At 36.5% G+C, this 18805-nt stretch overlaps 1 protein-coding gene and 1 long non-coding RNA gene across 2 annotated transcripts; both read right to left on the reverse strand.

Moving 5' to 3' along the window:
• Positions 1–885: 885 nt before the first annotated feature.
• Positions 886–4913, reverse strand: LOC119782403 (immune-associated nucleotide-binding protein 9-like). The gene is made up of 3 exons (XM_038283353.1): positions 4878–4913; positions 4529–4695; positions 886–3359 (listed from the first exon to the last, which is right to left on the reverse strand). Exons 1-3 carry the CDS (start codon positions 4911–4913, stop codon positions 2033–2035), a joined length of 1530 nt encoding a protein of 509 aa, XP_038139281.1. The 3' UTR covers positions 886–2032.
• An 11154-nt stretch (positions 4914–16067) lies between these two features.
• Positions 16068–16775, reverse strand: LOC119782367. Its single transcript, XR_005280660.1, has 3 exons — positions 16695–16775; positions 16457–16513; positions 16068–16141 (listed from the first exon to the last, which is right to left on the reverse strand). It is a non-coding gene; the product is annotated as an uncharacterized LOC119782367 (long non-coding RNA).
• Positions 16776–18805: the final 2030 nt, after the last annotated feature.

Consider the following 18805-nt stretch of genomic DNA (forward strand, 5'->3'; position numbering starts at 1 on the left):
GACTAAATAGAAGTTATAGTCTTTGGACCAGAGTCTTTGAAAAAGAAGCTAATTAGTCAGTCACTTCATTTGGATGGGATTAAACTGATTTCAGATAATAAAGTAAAAAATCTTGGTGTTGTTTTTGATCAGGACCTGTCATTTAAATCCCATATCAAAGAGGTTTCTAGAATTTCCTTCTTTCATCTGAGGAATATTGCAAAAATTAGAAATATCCTGTCCAGGGGTGATGCTGAGAAACTAGTCCATGCATTTGTTACTTCAAGGCTGGACTATTGTAATTTTTTACTATCAGGAAGTCCACAAACTGTAGTTAAAAGCCTTCAGCTGATCCAAAATGCTGCAGCCAGAGTTTTTATAATAGTTAAAAATAGATATATCATATTTCTGCTATCTTAGCCTCTCTTTAATGGCTTCCTGTTAAACTGGACACCAGCTGACTAATTGCGCAAGACTCCTACGTGAAGTCTGGAGCATCATAAATGTGTTTGTACCAGTCAGATTAGAAAATATACAAAAATAAGTAATTAGACTTTTTCTCCTAAATCACTTCGATTTAGGGAGGGATTTGTTCATACGAAACGGTTCTTGCATGAGACCCATTGTCCAAATACACGGGTTGTTAGAGTGGGCTTTAAAATGATAAGCTTTTAGACTCCTAACAAAATATTGTTGATCCTAGGAGGATATTTTTTATTTATCAGTCCAAAATCTATCAAAAGAATATGTTTCACAAGGTCATAAAATTAAATTCAAGACCAAAATAAAGGTACAAAATTAACTTTGAACATATATTTATTCTGAATCACAATGTCACAATTTCTGTTTCAAACTTTTTATTGTTCCTTAAAATATGATATATCAACTAAATTGAGAAACCCCCTGCTCAGAAATCCACAGCAGCTGAAAGGTTGTAGAACATTATTGTGAAGAGAATAAACAAAGTAGTAGATTAGTGGATCAGACTCCGCAGGGCACCGTTTCTTGGCTCTTTGTGTCGCTTGTTCCATTATTGTGTCCTTCTTGCCAATCTTCACCAGTTTATTGGATGATCCAATAACTCAGCAATGACACAATATTTTCCTCATGATAATGTCGACTACATTTGAGTATTTTCTTTTTTGAAATTTCATTACAAAAATTACACAGCACAAAGGACAAAAACTAAACAGTTTTTCAAATTTTTTATTTTACTGCAGTGATAAGAGACACAGCTTAAGGGCCTACATAGGCTACATGACTAATTTAAAATATGCTTAGGTTAATATGGTTTTTGAAATAGTTTTAGGCATTTAATTATAAGAGCTTCATAGTCATAAACAATCAAATATACTTGTATTTATAAGGATTTTAAGAATTTTTAAACACCATATTATTTCACTAAATATACAGTAAATAAAAATAAAGAAGGTTCTGGGTTTGATTTCTGGCCTGTGATCTTTTTTGCATGGATATTTCATGTTCTCCCTAAGCATGCATCGGTTGTCTCCAGGTACTCTGGCTCTAGTACAATGGACTGGCAACCTGTCCAGGGTGTACCCCACCTTTCTCCCGTTGACAGCTGAAAATAGGCACCAGGACCCCTCGTAACCCCCGCAGGGATAAGCGTGACGGAAAATGAATGGTTGGATGGATGTTAAAGAAATCAAATTACATGAATTTTAAACATTTGGAAATTTAGTCGATCAGTTTCATGATTAAAAGAAAAGATGGAGTAACCCCACTTTTATTGTATTTTCACTAAATGTATTTATTCATCAGAGGCTCAGCAGGTGGAGACAGAGAGCAGAGGACATGCAGGAAATTACCTCTAGGAAGGAATCAGACCCCAGACACAAGGGCTAAGGCAAGAGCCGCTGTTTGTCGTCCACCTGCTCTGTTACTCTACCAACCAGAGATTGATCATGCCTTTCTTTTAAATTAGTATGGAAAGAATGATTAATGTTCTTGTATAATTATCAGTTGTCATTGTTCTGACCAGAGTTTGATTATGTAGCGGTAACATGTCCTGCTCGGGTCACACAGAGATGGATTATTGGACACTGCATATTTTTTTTTCTACTTGTTTGAAGATTGATTGAAAATCCCAGAAAGATTTCGACAATCCTTTCTTCTCTGCTTCTTTTCTAACCTCATCAATGAATGTAGTTTTCATTTCTTCCTGTTTTTTCTGGTACTCCTCCTTCAGATGTCTGAGCTCCTTTTCATGCTGTTCTTTAAGAATCTCTTCTGCATTCCTTTTAGCCTTTTCATATTCCTCTTTCAGTTCATTCATTCTCAGCTGCTCTCTCAGCCTCCTCTGTTTTTCTTCCTCTCGTTTCTTTTCCCACCACTCTTGTCGTTCTTTCTCCATCATCCATTTTTTCTCTTCCAATTCTCGTTTTTCTTTTTCCAGGAATTGTTCAGTTACTCTATCTTGCAGTCCTGATTGCATCTTTTCCTCCAAAGCTACCAGCTCGTCCATCAGTACTAAGTTTTCCATTTCTTTTTCCATTTCCCTCCTTCTCTCTTCTTCCTCCCTATATTCCTGCTCTCTCATTCTCTGCTCATTTTCTCGCTTGATCTTTTCCTCCATTTCCAGCATATATTTTTTCTTAAGTTCATTTTCTGCTCTCTCTTTTTCAAGTCTTCTTTTCAAGACCTCAATTTCTGCTTCATGGTCTATTTCAAGTTCTTCAACTTTTGTCTTAATTTCTTCTTCTCTCTCTTTAAGAATATTCTTCATATTCTTTTGTATAGCAGCCTGGGCCTCTTGCAGCATCTCATTGGTGAAGCAGCTTCCTCCATTTTCCTTCACCATGGTGTCGATCTTTTTGATCAGCTCTCTGACCTGAGTACGGTTGGCTGGATCCTTATTGTTAAACAAATGGTATCTTCCTCCACAGTCTTTAATCAGCTTCTTGAAAGAATCTTCACTTTCATTTTTAATGTAATCTTTAACTGTGGAACCCTCTTCTTCCAAAGAATCTCCTCCAGTTAAAAGAACAATGGTGAACTTTTCTGAATTTTTCCCAAATATTTTTTTGATATTTTCTAATGTCTGTATCTCCTCTGATGTGAATCTTCCAATCCGTATAACCAGCAGGAAAACATGGGGTCCTGGAGCCACATAATTAATACACCCCACCAACTCCTCCTGGATCTCCTCGAGGCTCAAACTGGTGTCAAAAAGACCTGGTGTGTCGACCACATAAACTGAACGACCATCTACTTCAGTCTTTGTCTTAACACATTTCTTTGTGACTGATCTCTGACTTGATCTGGCTTCAAATGGTTTTTTCCCAGGATAGTGTTTCCTGATGAGCTCTTCCCGCTGCCAGTCTTCCCAATCAGAACAATTCTGATGTCGCTTGGATTCTCTACATCAACTGTGGCATAAGATAAAGGAAATATGAAAAAGTCAGAGAAACAACCAAAATGACCAAAACTGAAACTGTTCCTCTATATTTGTTGGGTTATTAAGGGGTGATAGGTTATTAACCTTTCAAAATTAAGAGTTAGGCAAGGCACCTTTATTTATACTGCACAATCATTTAAAATTCACCTTGATATATTAGGTAGGAAATTACCTGAATTATAATCAGTAACATCTGTCCACCATTGTTGGTTTAAAGAAGTGTTTCAGCTTCCTTCCTGGCTGCGGTTCGCTCTGCCCCTCACCAAGTGCACTTGTTCTAAACCAGCACTTGAAGCCCAGGAGAAGGACAATGACTTTCACTTGGTCTCTGCTCAGTGCAGTACCACTCAGTAAAACAGAGGAGGAAAAAACAACAGGCTCTATACGCCTGCAAAAGACACAACTGGGAGGTTGCTGTTTGCTATTTCTGAAACATTTGAAATAGAACTGCATTGCATTCTTTATTCAGAGTTAGATTAAACACTGTGTTTTATATAGACACCGTGTTTAAGTAAGTATAATAAATAATATAATAACTAACAGATACACTTTACTAATATTTTAAGTACATAAACTTAACTGAATAGAGTTGCTTCTTACAATAATTTATTGTCAGAATTTTAGTCAGGGTAAATTCTTCCTACTTTCATGAAACAGAATGGTCAGGGTATACAGGGGTTTGCCCCAGAACATACTGTGTGTAACCAAAAACCCTGTTTTGTGAAATAGGGCCCAGAAAGCTTAATTAATTTTAGTTTTTGTTATATATAATGACATCCAATAATGAGATGAACAGATGGGCAGAAAGACATTTTCCAGCTATCAAGAAGGTTGTTTCTGAATGCTACTCTTTAAATGCACATGGATAACTGGGGCAATTTATAGCCAGATATTGCCCTATGGCATGATCTTGGTGCTGATGGCTGGCTTAATTGCTCATTTCATTCACCTGGCAAACTCTGCCAGGTATCATTTTACTGCTCATCTGATCCAACTGCTCCTGCCTCTAATTAAGCTGCTTGGTCCCAGCCATCTGTGCCATATTATTCTTGAGCCTTTGGTCTGAGAGTTTTTCTAGCATTTCTAATAGCGTTCTGATTGTCTGATCTTAACCTGTTTTTGTATTCAGACCTTGAGCCTGCCTGCTCCTGTCTGATCTGTTTGCCTGACCTATCTCCGGACTCCTGTTGGATTCTTCTTGTGGACTGAACCTGGATCTGCCTTCTGACATTGCCCTGTGGGTTAGCCTGACTTCCTTCGTCTGCTTGGATCTGACCTCCTGCCAGTTCTGTATCCTTCTAGGTTTCATCATCTGGAACTCTCTGGCAGTGTTCGCTGCGTCTTGTCAGCCGACCGGCTGGTATCATCACTGTTCTCTTGGCACGGACTGAACTGTCTAACCAGGTGATAGACTCATGCATTCGTAATCATCCTGTGTCAGATTATCATGGTGAATAACCTCTTCTGTTGTGGTTCCTACCTTGAACGCTGATACCACAGATCTGCAGCTGGTCATTTTAAGTAAACCCTTTTTAAGTTATCCCACTGTCTGTCTTGCCTGAATACTGGGTCCCTCTGTTTTGAGTCATTTCACCTTAGGAAAAAATTATTGAGTGGATAGACCCTAAATTTTGCTATTGCTTCTTATCCGTAGTTCCGACATAATAATTTAATCTCAAGAAGTTTTGCGATAGTTCACATCTGACATATGAATGTCAGATCGGATACAGACATCTCAGGAGTGAGGTGTTTCCGTCCCTTGTTACAAGTCTGTAAATTTTTGCTACGCAGATATTTATACTTCTCTGCATACAGAAAGATCCGATTTGTTCCATTACATCTTAAAATAGGAACATCCTTTTATTTAGAAAAACAGTAAAATGAATAAAATGAATAAAAATATCATAATAAAAAAATCAAAGCTACTTAAAATAAAATATTAGTTATAAAAACCCCAAATAACACTCTGGCATGGATTTTTATTTAAAAGTGACTGAGCAAGGACTCCTAGAGAAGAGGAGTCAGAGACTCAGTGTAATTGCAGCTCCCAGCTTTTGTTCAGGCCAGCAGTAAGAAACCCTCTCATGTTTAGGAAAGTAAGGTTGGACTGCTGTACTGACTCCGGATAATTTTTTGCCATGTGAAAATCATTACACATTCATGGAAACATGCAGGGATATTGATAGCCAAATCAGGAGAACATTCCATAAAAAATTCAAAAAATATCCACTGGACTTGGTTTCCAAGATTTGAAGACGTTTTGCCACCTCTCCAGGAAGCTTTCTCAATTCAAATGTCTGGATCCGCAGTTAGTTTGAGTCTTATGTAGACAAAGCCTTGTATCGCTTGGAAACATGCAAATGGTAACCGATGAATGGGTCGTTTGGTTCCATCGTTAGCCTGTAATATCTGAACCTGTCTATGATTCTGAGGGTCGGTCGTTAAAGGGGGGGGATTGTCGTTAAGGGGGGGATTATCTCCTGTGATACCTGAACCCTGTCTATGATTGTTAAGAGTCGGTCGTTAAGGAGGTATTGTTCACCGGCTGGAGCGGGTAGGTCCCTCGTTCCTCTGTGATGGGGTGGGGGGTTCGGTGATATCTGGAAGGGATCATGTCTATGATTGAATTGTATGTTTTTGGAAGCTGGAATCCACCACCTCTGTTTAAAGTTGGTTTTTCTCTCTTAACATAGATGGCTTCCTTCACGTCCCTCTCAAACCACCTATTTTCTTTATCCAGAATATGGACATTCTGGTCCTCAAAAGAATGTCCTTTGTCCACAAGGTGTAGGTGTACTGCGGAGTCTTGTCCAGAGGAGGCCGCTCTTCTGTGTTGGGCCATGCGTCTGTGGAGAGGTTGCGTTTAGTTTTCTCATCGCTGTCTTTTGTTGCGTGAAACGCAAAAACATCACAATCCCTTATGTTGCTGGAGTGTCTGAAAAGCTCAAGAGGATTTTCTCCAAACACAAGATACCAGTACATTTCAAGCCAAACCAAACCCTTAAACAGAGGCTAGTGCATCCTAAAGATAAAACCCCCAGACCGAATATGAGCGGAGTGGTGTATGCTGTTCAGTGCAGCGAGGAATGCTCTGATCTTTATATTGGCGAAACAAAACAACCTCTCCACAGACGCATGGCCCAACGCAGAAGAGCGCCCTCCTCTGGACAAGACTCCGCAGTACACCTACACCTTGTGGACAAAGGACATTCTTTTGAGGACCAGAATGTTCACATTCTGGATAAAGAAAATAGGTGGTTTGAGAGGGACGTGAAGGAAGCCATCTATGTGAAGAGAGAAAACCCAACTTTAAACAGAGGTGGTGGACTCAGATTCCAGCTTCCAAAAACATACAATTCAATCATAGACATGATCCCTTCCAGATATCACCGAACCCCCCCACCCCATCACCTACCCGCTCCAGCCGGTGAACAATACCTCCTTAACGACCAACCCTTAAAAATCATAGACAGGTTTCAGGTATTACAGGAGACAATCCCCCCCTTAATGGCAATCCCCCCCTTTAACGACCGACCCCTAGAATCATAGACAGGTTCAGATATTACAGGCTAACGATGGAACCAAATGACCCATTCATCGGTTACCATTTGCATGTTTCCAAGCGATACAAGGCTTTGTCTACATAAGACTCAAACTAACTGCGGATCCAGACATTTGAATTGAGAAAGCTTCCTGGAGAGGTGGCGAAACGTCTTTAAATCTTGGAAACCAAGTCCAGTGGATATTTTTTGAATTTTTATGGAATGACTATGACCTGGATGACTGGGAACCTTCATCAGCAAATCAGGAGAACAGCCTTCTAGAATAAAGAAAACTATGACCCACCCTCCATATTATCATCTGCTGCCGCATTTTTCTGTGTATTCAATGTTTATAATATCAGTTTGCATTTCTAAAATGAGTGACAATGATGCAAAACATTTCCCAATATCCTAATTTGTTAAAATGAACCTTTATAAAAAAAAAATGTGCTAAAATAGAAAACAGTGAATCTAATTTTGACCAATAAGAAAAATTACTTTCATTTAAAAACACTATGACGACTGGGAAGAAAGAAAGCTAACACTTAGCTTTGTTTCAGTTATGGAATTTCTAATACTAATACCTGCAATATAAAGTGACAGTGTATACAATATACCTTTAAATACCTTTGTCATTATATTTTCAGATGTCAGAATCTTACCTGCCCACTTTGAAAAGAAGTTTCTCCAGTTTCTGGTTGGTTTTTTCTTTTCTGCCTCCCTGTTAGGTACCTGAACTGATGGTAGCTGTGGCTTTGGAGGGACTAAGAGACACATAGATAGCTTTAGTTGGCTCATTATAAAGACCACGGATCTGTTTGACAAAGCAAGTTTACTGAAAACTAAATTTTCTAAACCTGAAATGATGGAAACTCTTAAGTTTGCACTTCACCAAGAGAGTTTCCTCAGCTTCAGTGGAGACAGAGACTCAGAGTCTCATGATTTTGTGCAAACATTATGAATGAAGAAAATTTTTTTTACTAGGTCTGTCAGAGATATTAGATGTTAAAAACACAAACATAGCCTCTTCTGTAGACGAGGATCTAATTAAATAATTAGAAAACTACATACCTTCTAAAATGTAGTTTGGAAAATCTGTTATTACAGTTCTAAGTAAGAGTAGCACTAAAATACAATGGTGTAAAACTACTCCTAAGCGTAATTTATTTTCAAAATTACTAAAGTAAAGGTAACTGAATAAATTGCCCACCTCTGGTTCAAACTAGGACTTGTATTTTCACCTATTTCAGTTATTTAAAAATGGAACAACTAAGAGGAGAGCGCTATTGATAAATGTTGAAATGGCCTTTTGCCTTCATATAAACTTAAACATTAACTTGAGCAGCAATCTTCTCCTTCACCATCTTCCTCTCCTTTGCAGCTTTAGCGCTGTTTTTCTGTGTTTTCAACACATTCTCCTTTTTTTTCATTTCTTCCTTATAATCTTCAGTTCCAGTTTGGTGAAATAGACACTTCCTTTTGCATTTCGTCATGGTGACTCGTGGAATCAGGGTTCTACTGATGATGACTGTTATACTTGTTGTGCATGTGCTCACCTCTGAGTGGACCTACTTAGAGTTGATTGAACTCACAGCAGCATTTGTGAAACCGAAAACTCAGAGGCTGCATCAATTCAGAGTTTAGGATTCGAGTTTGTGTTTGTTATAGCTGCTTTTTCATACAGACTGCATGCCATCATGATATATTATTCATAAATAAATCATAAATAAAATTGCAGCAATCCTAAATCAAGCCAATGCTAAACAATAGTAGCAGGAAAATTAGGATATGTTTGTTAATGTTGCCCACTTATAAAATAAAGCAACTAATCTAGGGCTCTGCAAAGACTGTTAGAATAGAACACATCTGAAACCTAAATTCATTTCAGTAAGTCTTTGAAAACTACGTACTAGTAGTTTTAGTCCTACTACTATAACATACCTTTTTCTTTAACTAGAGTACTTTTGGCTTCTCCAAACCTAACTTCACCAAAGATCGAATCCAATTGTTTGATATTGTTTTAATGCAGCAGAAAAAAAAAACATAGTTTATTTGTAAGTTAAATTTCTTGTTTGTACTGAAGCTTGACTCCATTATTTTCCATCTAGTGAGGATAAATGCATTTTTTTTTTTTTTTTATGTCAATCATTTATTTACCAGAATCTGCGCATGGTTTATATTGTGTGTAATACATTATTCTAATTCTAGGAAGTGAAAACATGTTTAAGGGTTTGATTTTTACTTGGGAATAATGTTTTTCTCCTCTATCCATCCATGCTTCTATCTTAGAAGTGAGGTTGACATCGACGTATCTTTCACTATAGGTTCAGTCTTGATTAAGGTACTTCAGTTGTTGTACATGGTTAAGAGTTGTTCCTCTTGTGTTCTAATTCAGATCACTTATTGTATGGATGCTGGTTATTATGAGTGTTTTATTTTCAACTGCTATTTTTTTCTCTACATTTGGCTCCCTTACAACCTATTTATGCAAATACAAACTCTACAAACCTTGAGAAATTTAAAATAATAAAATGAAAGGAAAATAAAAGCAGAATAAAAGCAATTAAAGATAAAAACCTGATAAAAGCAGGTAGTAAGACATATCCACCAGTTGGACAACGACCTTAAACCAATAATACCTCAGTTAAGAGTTTAACTTCTACAGTCAAAACTTAACTTTGACTTTAAAGAACTCAGGCTTTCAGCACTTTTACAGTGGTCTGGAAGTTTGTTCCAGAGCAGTGAAGCAGTAACATCCATCCACCTCTGTTTAATAGTTAGGTTAAAGAAGTGTTTCCCTTCTTTGGTTTATTTTCAGCTGCCTCTATCTCCTCAACATTTGATTCCTTCACAACCTATTTATGCAAAAAAAAAAAACTGTGAAATGGTATTAAATAGCCATTTATGTCTTGCAGCATGAGCATTTTTCATGTTGTAATGATTGTCCCTTGGTTATGTTCTTTTTTTTCATATATTCTTCAGGGACTTTCCTGATATAAAAGGGGCCTGTCTAATGCTACTTGTAAAGCTCTAGAGTCTCATATGGAAACTTCTTTGGTTTGTTTAGCCTATAAGGTGTCTGAAAGGTTTTTTAAATTTAGCACCTTTAATCATTCAGCAATTTGTAACATTCCATTTAACCTTTTTTTCAGAATCATATTTTTTTCTCATCAACATAATTATTTGCCAGAATTTAACTTGGTAAACCACAACTGGTGTGCTTGCACTATTTCAGTGCATGATTTCTTCCCCTCTTTCTAAACCTTAATGAATTATTCAATAGATCACCGTTGTACCTCAAATTTCTGATTCAATGTAATTTTCCCCTTTTCCTGGTGAAGTTGGTCACTGATCCAAAAATCTTACCTCCAAAAATTGTCTTTAAATTCCAGCCTCTTCCTGGTTCTGGCTTTTTGTTCTCTATAATAGAATCTAGTAGTGATGCCGGCAGCTGCTGTTGAGAGGCTAAAAGACCAAAAATACATTAAATGTTTCTGCTGTTTTATACAAACTCTAAAATAAAATGAATGACTATCTGCAATTTCATCAATGAGGCAGTAGCCTAAATTAAAACTTAAAAGAACCACCAAGGTAAGGAACACCATTGGGTTACACAACTTATATATATAAATGTTTATTTGATAAACTTATCTATTCTTATCTTGAATAAATGAATACATGAATAAACTATTAAAAAATGTAGTATATTGTTCTACATTAATTACAAATCTAAATAACTTTGCGGAACTAGCTCTATTCAAAAAATATGTTAGCAGTTAAGCTGCAGTGCAGGTTAATCATTCAGATGATAGGATTATTTACTAAATCGAAAGATCTGTTATTAAGACCCTGCAATCTTCTCAAGCACAGAAGGGAAGACGAAAATTGGAATTATTGTTCATAGTTTTAATGTAAAAAATATTTCAATATTTTAGCACTAAAGTAAAAGTCAAGACCGTAAAATATATGGAAAATACTGACATTATAAATTGACTCAAAGGATTGTAATTAAGGAGGAACTCCAGCAACGAAACTCATAACTTTATTTTTGAACAAAGCAAATATTTACAACTGCCTGCAGCGATAACACAAATATCTTCAGGAAAGAGATTTAATGCCGGACACCAAACACACACAGTTCAATTTATATTATTCACCAAATCAAATCACTGCTGCATTGAATTATTTAGTCTATTCACCTTTATTTCTTAAAAACATATCTGTCTAAAATGAAGCAGTTTAACCGCCTCATGCAGAGGTTGGGCTGGATCTGCCAGGATCAATCTCACCTTTTTTAATGACCCGCCTAAAAAAAAAGACACTGAGATCTCATTAGGATGTTAACCTTATTTTGGATGGACACCTAATGCATCTTATTTTAAGTCAAAACAATTTGTAGTCAAATTGTTCTAGCTTCATTTCTGTAAATTTTAGACTGAATTGTTCCCAGAATGATTTCTAACCAATTAAATTTTAGAAGAGAAACAAGCATTATTGTCATGCTATAAGTGAAATGTTCTTTGGCTCCATTTCTTTTCAGCAGCATCAAAGTAAGAGTTAGGACTCCAGTCTGTGTGGTTTGTGTTTGTCTTCCTTCCTCCACCAGGCGGCGCCTGGTCCTGGTTCGCCTCCTCACACACCTGCGGAGGGTTACCTCGTTAACGAAGTGCTCTTAAGCTGCTGACTACCACTACCTCTACGCCACAGTGTTTGCCAGTTTTGGGTACTCTAGCCAAGCTGAGTTTGGCTGAGTCAAACTGAGTTTTTGTTTACCTGAGTTTTAACCTCATTGTTTTTGTCTTTGCCTCTTGGCAGGAAGTCATCCTGCAAACTGGATGTTTTGGACCTTCTCTCCCCTGGAAGGATCTTCTGAGAATCAAGCTGAGATGAGGATACTAGGTTGTGGGTCTGATCAACCCTTTCCCCCAAGGATCGTCTGGGGCTTCTCTCTGAGCAAGAGATTCATCTCCACAACAACCCGTTCAAGTACCGCAGAAAATCTAATTGGCAGTCAGCTTCTCTGTTCACCTTCAAACAACCGCATCCCGGGTAAACCCTGTCCGCCCTCCATCGAACAAGACAAACACTGGAACACCCCCCCCACACCGACTGGAGTCATAAGCGTCAACCATTTGCTGGAACATGAGTCTGCAACCTATTTCTCCTCTTCAAGTTCGAGAATCAAATTTCCCACTGAGCCTGAACTAACCGCAGTGTCTTCCCCTCACTTTCCAGTTCCGGTTGAGCAGTGTTCAGAGCTACACTGGATTCAGCACAACCTTCTCAATAAACTTTGCCCTGGTCTCTCTGTATTGGTTTTCTGCATGTGGGTCAGAGCCCTTCATAAAATCATGACAGTAAGAAAGAATAAATTTATGTTGTTTAATAAACTTTCATATTTAATATAAAAATTTTAGTGTCTGGTCATTCTGTTATATTCAAGCCTATTGTTAAGGTGTGAGATATATATATATCTATATATATATATATATATATATATATATATATATATATATATATATATATATATATATATATATATATATATATATATATATATATATATATCATCCAGCATAAATAAAGCTTTTTTTAGAATCAGAACATCCCTGAAATAATCAAAAATACAAACTCACAGGCTTGCTGATTATACGTCGCGCCATGGCGTTCCTGCGTTCTGACATCATGTTCTATAATAAAAATAAAGCAAATTTCAGTAAGTTGTAAGCAAATTTCCTCAACAACATTGAAGCAAGCACTATTAGAAACAGACACTAAATGAAGCTAAAAGTACTTCACAACTTTCTATCATGTATATATTAGTGTTGCACCGATACCGATACCAGTATCGGACGGGGCCCCGATACTGCCCTAAAATGGTGGTATTGGTATCAGCGAGTACCAACAAATAGGGCACCAATACCATTTTGAGAGCCATAAGTTTATTCAACTATTGTCACCCATTCCTGGTAGGCAATAAAAAGTTCTACTGGATTCACTCTGTATTAGATTTTTTCCTGCTTCACAAAAGTAGGCAGCAGCTCGACAAAGCCATGATGGCAATTATTTTACATTATTATGGCATCGGTATCGGCCGATACTGCACAGCCAGGTATCGGGTATCGGGGCCAAAAAATGGCATCGGCGCAACACTAGTATATATACATATATATATACACAATGGGGAGAACAAGTATTTGATACACTGTTGATTTTTCAGGTTTTCTTGCTAAGCTTGTAGAAGACTAATTTTTATCATAGGTACTCTTCAACTGTGAGTGATGGAATCTAAAACAAAAATCCAGAAAAATTCAATGTATGATTTTTAAATAATAAATTTCCATTTTATTGTGTGAAATAAGTATTTGATCATCTATCAACCAGTAAGAATTTTGGCTCTCACAGACATGTTAGTTCTTCTTTAAGAAGCCCTCCTGTTCTCCTCTCATTACCTGTATTAACTGCACCTGTTTGAACTGGTTACCTGTATAAAAGACACCTGTCCACACACTCAATCAATCACACTCCAGCATCTCCACAAGGCCCAAGACCAGAGAGCTTTGTAAGGACATCAGGGATAAAATTGTAGACATGCGCAAGGCTGGGATGGGCTACAGGACAATAGGCAAGCAGCTTGGTGAGAAGGCAACAACAGTTGGTGCAATTATTAGAAAATGGAAGAAATACAAAATAACAGAAAATCTCCCTCGGTCTGGGGCGCCATGCAAGATCTCACCTCAAGGAGCATCATTGATCTTGAGGAAGGTGAGGAATGAGCCCAGAACTACACGGCAGGACCTGGTCAATGACCTGAATAGAGCTGGGACCACAGTCTCAAAGAAAACAATCAGTAACACTCTACGTCGTCAAGGATTAAAATCCTGCAGTGCATGCAAGGTGCCCTTCCTCAAGCCAACGCATGTTAAAGCCCGTCTGATGTTTGCAAATGACCATCTGAATGATCCAGAGGAGGAATGGGAGAAGGTCATGTGGTCTGATGAGACAAAAAAAGAACTTTTTGGTTCAAACTCTACTCGTCATGTTTGGAGGAAGAAGAATGATGAGTACAACCCCAAGAAAACAGAGGTGTCAAGTAACGAAGTACAAATACTTCGTTACTGTACTTAAGTACACTTTTTAGGTATCTATACTTTACTCCATTACTTATTTTTCTTCATACTTCTGACTTCTACTTATTACATTTTCACACGAGTATCTGTACTTTCTATTCCTTACATTTTTAAAACAACCGTTACTCGTTACTTTTGGCTTCGGTTTAATGCAGAGGTCACGGATTAGCGGACCGCAGGAATTCCTGCAGGAATATGCATCCCCAGTAGCGGGAGCGCGCCTCGCTCTGTACAACCACATATCAACGAGGGAAACGGATTAAACTATTACCAATTTAGCTACTTGTTGTTTTATTAATGATATAAAAACGTTTAAATAGTCCTCTAGTGGGGAAAACATTTGTGGTTATTTAGAAGATTCATTTAAAAAATATATGGGTGTTATGGACAACATTAAATCCAAAGATTTTGTCCGAGGAAAGTCTGATTTATTTGTTGTAGTCTCTTGTTTTTCACACACAACAATAAACAGTGATGCCGCCGTGACAGCACAGCGTTCACAGACCAGTGTGATGCATTCGCGAGCGTCAGATAGCTATGGTGCATCCAGGACCATGGGACATTTCATATTTTCAAGGAAAGATACATAAACGGAAAAGAACTTAACTAATACAAAAATCTATTTATTCAGAAACAGTGTGGGCTTTTTTTTATAATACTGAATGCTCTATAATTGTATTTCTGTTTTTTTATGATGCACATCTGCTAGTTTTTTATTCTAAAAAAATCTGTAATATTAGCAGCAAATTATCAAAGTTTTTCAAAAGCCAGTTTAGAAGCTCCCACTGATTTTTAATTGGTTACTCCTGATTTAATGTTTCTAAATATTTATTTCCCGTCATGTGCGCCATCCAATGCAGATCATTGGCTCCATCCACATCTAGTGAAAACTAGTGTCATTGGATGAGTCATATAACGCAAACACTCATTGGTTAGTTAAAGGAAATCATCAGAAGCAAGCAGGTGTTCTTCAAACTGCTAACGTGAATTGTCTATGCCATGCTACAATGTGGGATTCAGAAAAAGATGTTGAAATGTCTGAAAGGTCGGACACAGGCGAGAGCGTATCGGGAGACGGAGACCAACAAGACCTCCCTCATCCTTGGCCCTATCTCAAAGAATTTTTAGAAATAGTTGAAAAATTTAGCTTTCAGTTCATATAGCGGCATCTGGCTGATTATTTAAAGGTTACTTTATACTTTTATACTTTAAGTAGTTTTTGGAGCAAATACTTTTTCACTTTTACTCGAGTAAAGAGGTCAAGTTGATACTTCAACTTTTACCAGAGTGTTTTTAAACTGCAGTATCTATACTTCTACTTAAGTAACAAATGTGTGTGCTTTTGACACCACTGCAAGAACACCATCCCAACCGTGAAGCATGCCAGTGGAAACATCATTCTTTGGGGATACTTTTCTGCAAAGGGGACAGGACGACTGCACCATATTGTGGGAAGGATGGATGGGGCCATGTATCGTGAGATTTTAGCCAACAACCTCCTTCCCTCAGTAAGAGCACTTAAGATGGGTCGTGGCTTGGTCTTCCAGCATGATAACGACCCGAAACACAAAGCCAGGGCAACTAAAGAGTGGCTCCGTAGGAAACATCTTAAGGTCCTGGAGTGGCCTAGCCAGTCTCCAAACCTGAATCCAATAGAAAATCTTTGGAGGGAGCTTAAAGTCTGTGTGGCCCAGCTTCAGCCCCGAAACCAGAAGGCTCTGGAGGAGATCTGTATGGAGGAGTGGGTCAAAAATTACAGTCTTCTACAAGCTTTGCAAGTGGGAAAACCTGAAAAATCAACAGTGTATCAAATACTTGTTCTCCCCACTGTGTATATATATATATATATATATATATATATATATATATATATATATATATATATATATATATATATATATATATATATATATATATATATATATATATATATATATATATATATATATGATTTCATTTAAAATCCTGATATTGCAGAATCTTGCCATTCATCAGTGGCCTAGAGGTTTCTCGGTGTCGCTGGGGCTCCTCAGCAGGAACCTGGCCTGGTGGCGGATACTGCTGCCTGTAGACTAGAAAAACACAATCATTTAGATTATTTTACATCTTCTCAGGGGACAACTGATCAAGTTCATTCAAAACCTTCAATATTTACAGGGATGTTTTTAAAAGTATTGTATCTAAAACAGTATTAACTGGAAAGTTATCAACATCTAAATTGGTGCAAAAAGAGCTTCACTAAAGATTTATTTTGTTATGTTACAGTTACATTATCTGGGAAATTACCAATCAACTGAATATTCCAAATAAATTCAGCATATATAAAGTTTTTCATCTAGAATTAAAACATTACTGAGATAATCAAAAATACAAACTGTTATTCTCACAGCCTTGTCGATTAAACGTTTCGCCATGGCGTTCCTGCACAGTTCTGACATCATCTTCTATAATACAAAATACAGCCAATTTCAGTAAGTTGTAAGCAAGTTTCTTCAATAACATTGAAGCAAGGCACTTTAAGAAACAGGCAATAAATTAACCTAAAAGCACTTCATTATTTTCTGTTCTTTACCAATATAATGAAGATATAGTTGTTGTTTTTTTCCGTGATGAATAAAACCTTACCTTCTTTAACAAAAGATGCCACGTGGTTCAGATTTGATTTACCTGTTAGAAAACAGTTTAAAGACTTTACATATATATATATATATATATATATATATATATATATATATATATATATATATATATATATATATATATATATATATATATATATATATATATATATATATATATATATGCTTTCATTTAAAATCATAATATCACATTGTGGAATCTTGCCATCCATCTGTGGCCTAAAGGTTTCTCGATGTCTTATGGCATGTAGTCGCTGGGGTTCCTCAGCAGGAACCTGGCCTGGTGGCGGATGCTGCTGCCTGTAGACTAGAAAAACACAATCATTTAGATTATTTTACATCTTCTCAGGGGACAACTGATCAAGTTCATTTAAAAACTTCACATTTTAATGGATGTTTTAAAGTTATTGTATTTGTTACCAATATCTAAACTGCCGCATCCCTGCAGAGAAACTTTACAAAGGTCACATGAAGCCAATGTTGTTCATCTTGTATTTTGTTCTCCCAATTTCCAATTTGTAAGCAAACAGTTCTAATATGTTTACAGGGAATCATTCTTACTACTTCACAAATGTAGTACAGACTTTTTAAGTAAAATTCCAGTCCTTAAGGACCTGAAAGCAGCAAACATTACAAATGTCTGTGTTCAAACTCATTTACATCAAAGAACTTGGTGATGAGTTTAAAAGGTCTTCAGTAAAGATTTATTTTATGTTACAGTTACATTATCAGGGAATTTACCATTCAACTGAATATTCCAAATAAATACTGGAATAAAGTATTTTGATATTTTATTTTCTTCATCTCATTGAATAAAATTAGAACAATGTTGTTGTTTTTTCTAGAATCAAAACATCTCTGAAATAATCAATAATACAAACTGTTATTCTCACAGGCTTGCTGATTATACATCACGCCATGGCGTTTCTGCGAAGTTCTGACATCATCTTCTATAATAAAAATAAAGCAGATTCAGTAAGTTGTGAGCAAATTTCTTCAATAACATTAAAGCAAAACATTATATATATATATAAATATATACGTATATATATGTATATACATATATATATATATATATATATATATATATATATATATATATATATATATATATATATATATATATATATATATATATATATATATATATATATATATATATATATATAAAGCAGGTATGTAAAGCAGAAACATTTAATGTATATATATATATAAACTGTATATATGTACAATTTTGCGGAGGACCACTTTGAGGCAGTCATAGAAATCAGGTGTTTTTTTTATGTTGATCAAATGTTCGGTCAGTTCACGTTAAGAGTTAAGATTTCGTCAGGTGAAATAGGTATGTTGCTTCATTCATCAGAGAGGTAGTTTAATTTGTCTGGGACTGTTTTCTTAGCAGTATTTTTTCAATAAATTGTACTAAATTATTATTTAGTAAATAATTTTTGGTTTTTCATTGTCATGCTATTTGAATTACTAGCTTGAATGTATTTATCAATTTCGGTTAATTGGAGGGTATGTAAACTTTCAAGCACAGCTGTGTGCATGTCTTTCGTACTAAATGTATTACATACATATTTGCGCAATTATTGGAAAAAATCCAAAATAAATTATATACTTGAATATGTTTAAATATGGCTTGGCTACTTATATATGTCCACAAAGACGTACATTTGGAAATCAACAGAATCATTGACATATTTGCTCAGAAGCTCCCAGAAGGTGGGATTTTGTGAACTCATTATCATCACCATCATACAGTTGAAGTTGTTGTATAAGACAATGGCGTCTCCCCCATTGAGGAAAGGGAGGAAGATCCTCCCTATAAAAATTGTCAGAACTTGCAGAAGATATTATAATAAAAACATAAAACGTATTAAATATATAATTGTTGGTATTTCATAGGTATTTAGTAGGTTGTTTGCGGTAAAATTCTATTTTAGCACTTCTAAATCGCTAAACGGTCCGCTGAGGACCGTCCTCCCTAACCCCCTCATTGACTCCCATTATAAATGCTCAAAACCTGGCCGTAGCGCGGGCTTCTCATTTTAACATTGAAGTGAATGGAGGACAGGGAGGACGGTCCTCCCTTTG

This window comes from Cyprinodon tularosa, unplaced genomic scaffold (assembly GCF_016077235.1).
Source record: "Cyprinodon tularosa strain WSP-4 unplaced genomic scaffold, ASM1607723v1 ctg192, whole genome shotgun sequence".
Taxonomy (NCBI): Eukaryota; Metazoa; Chordata; class Actinopteri; order Cyprinodontiformes; family Cyprinodontidae; genus Cyprinodon; species Cyprinodon tularosa.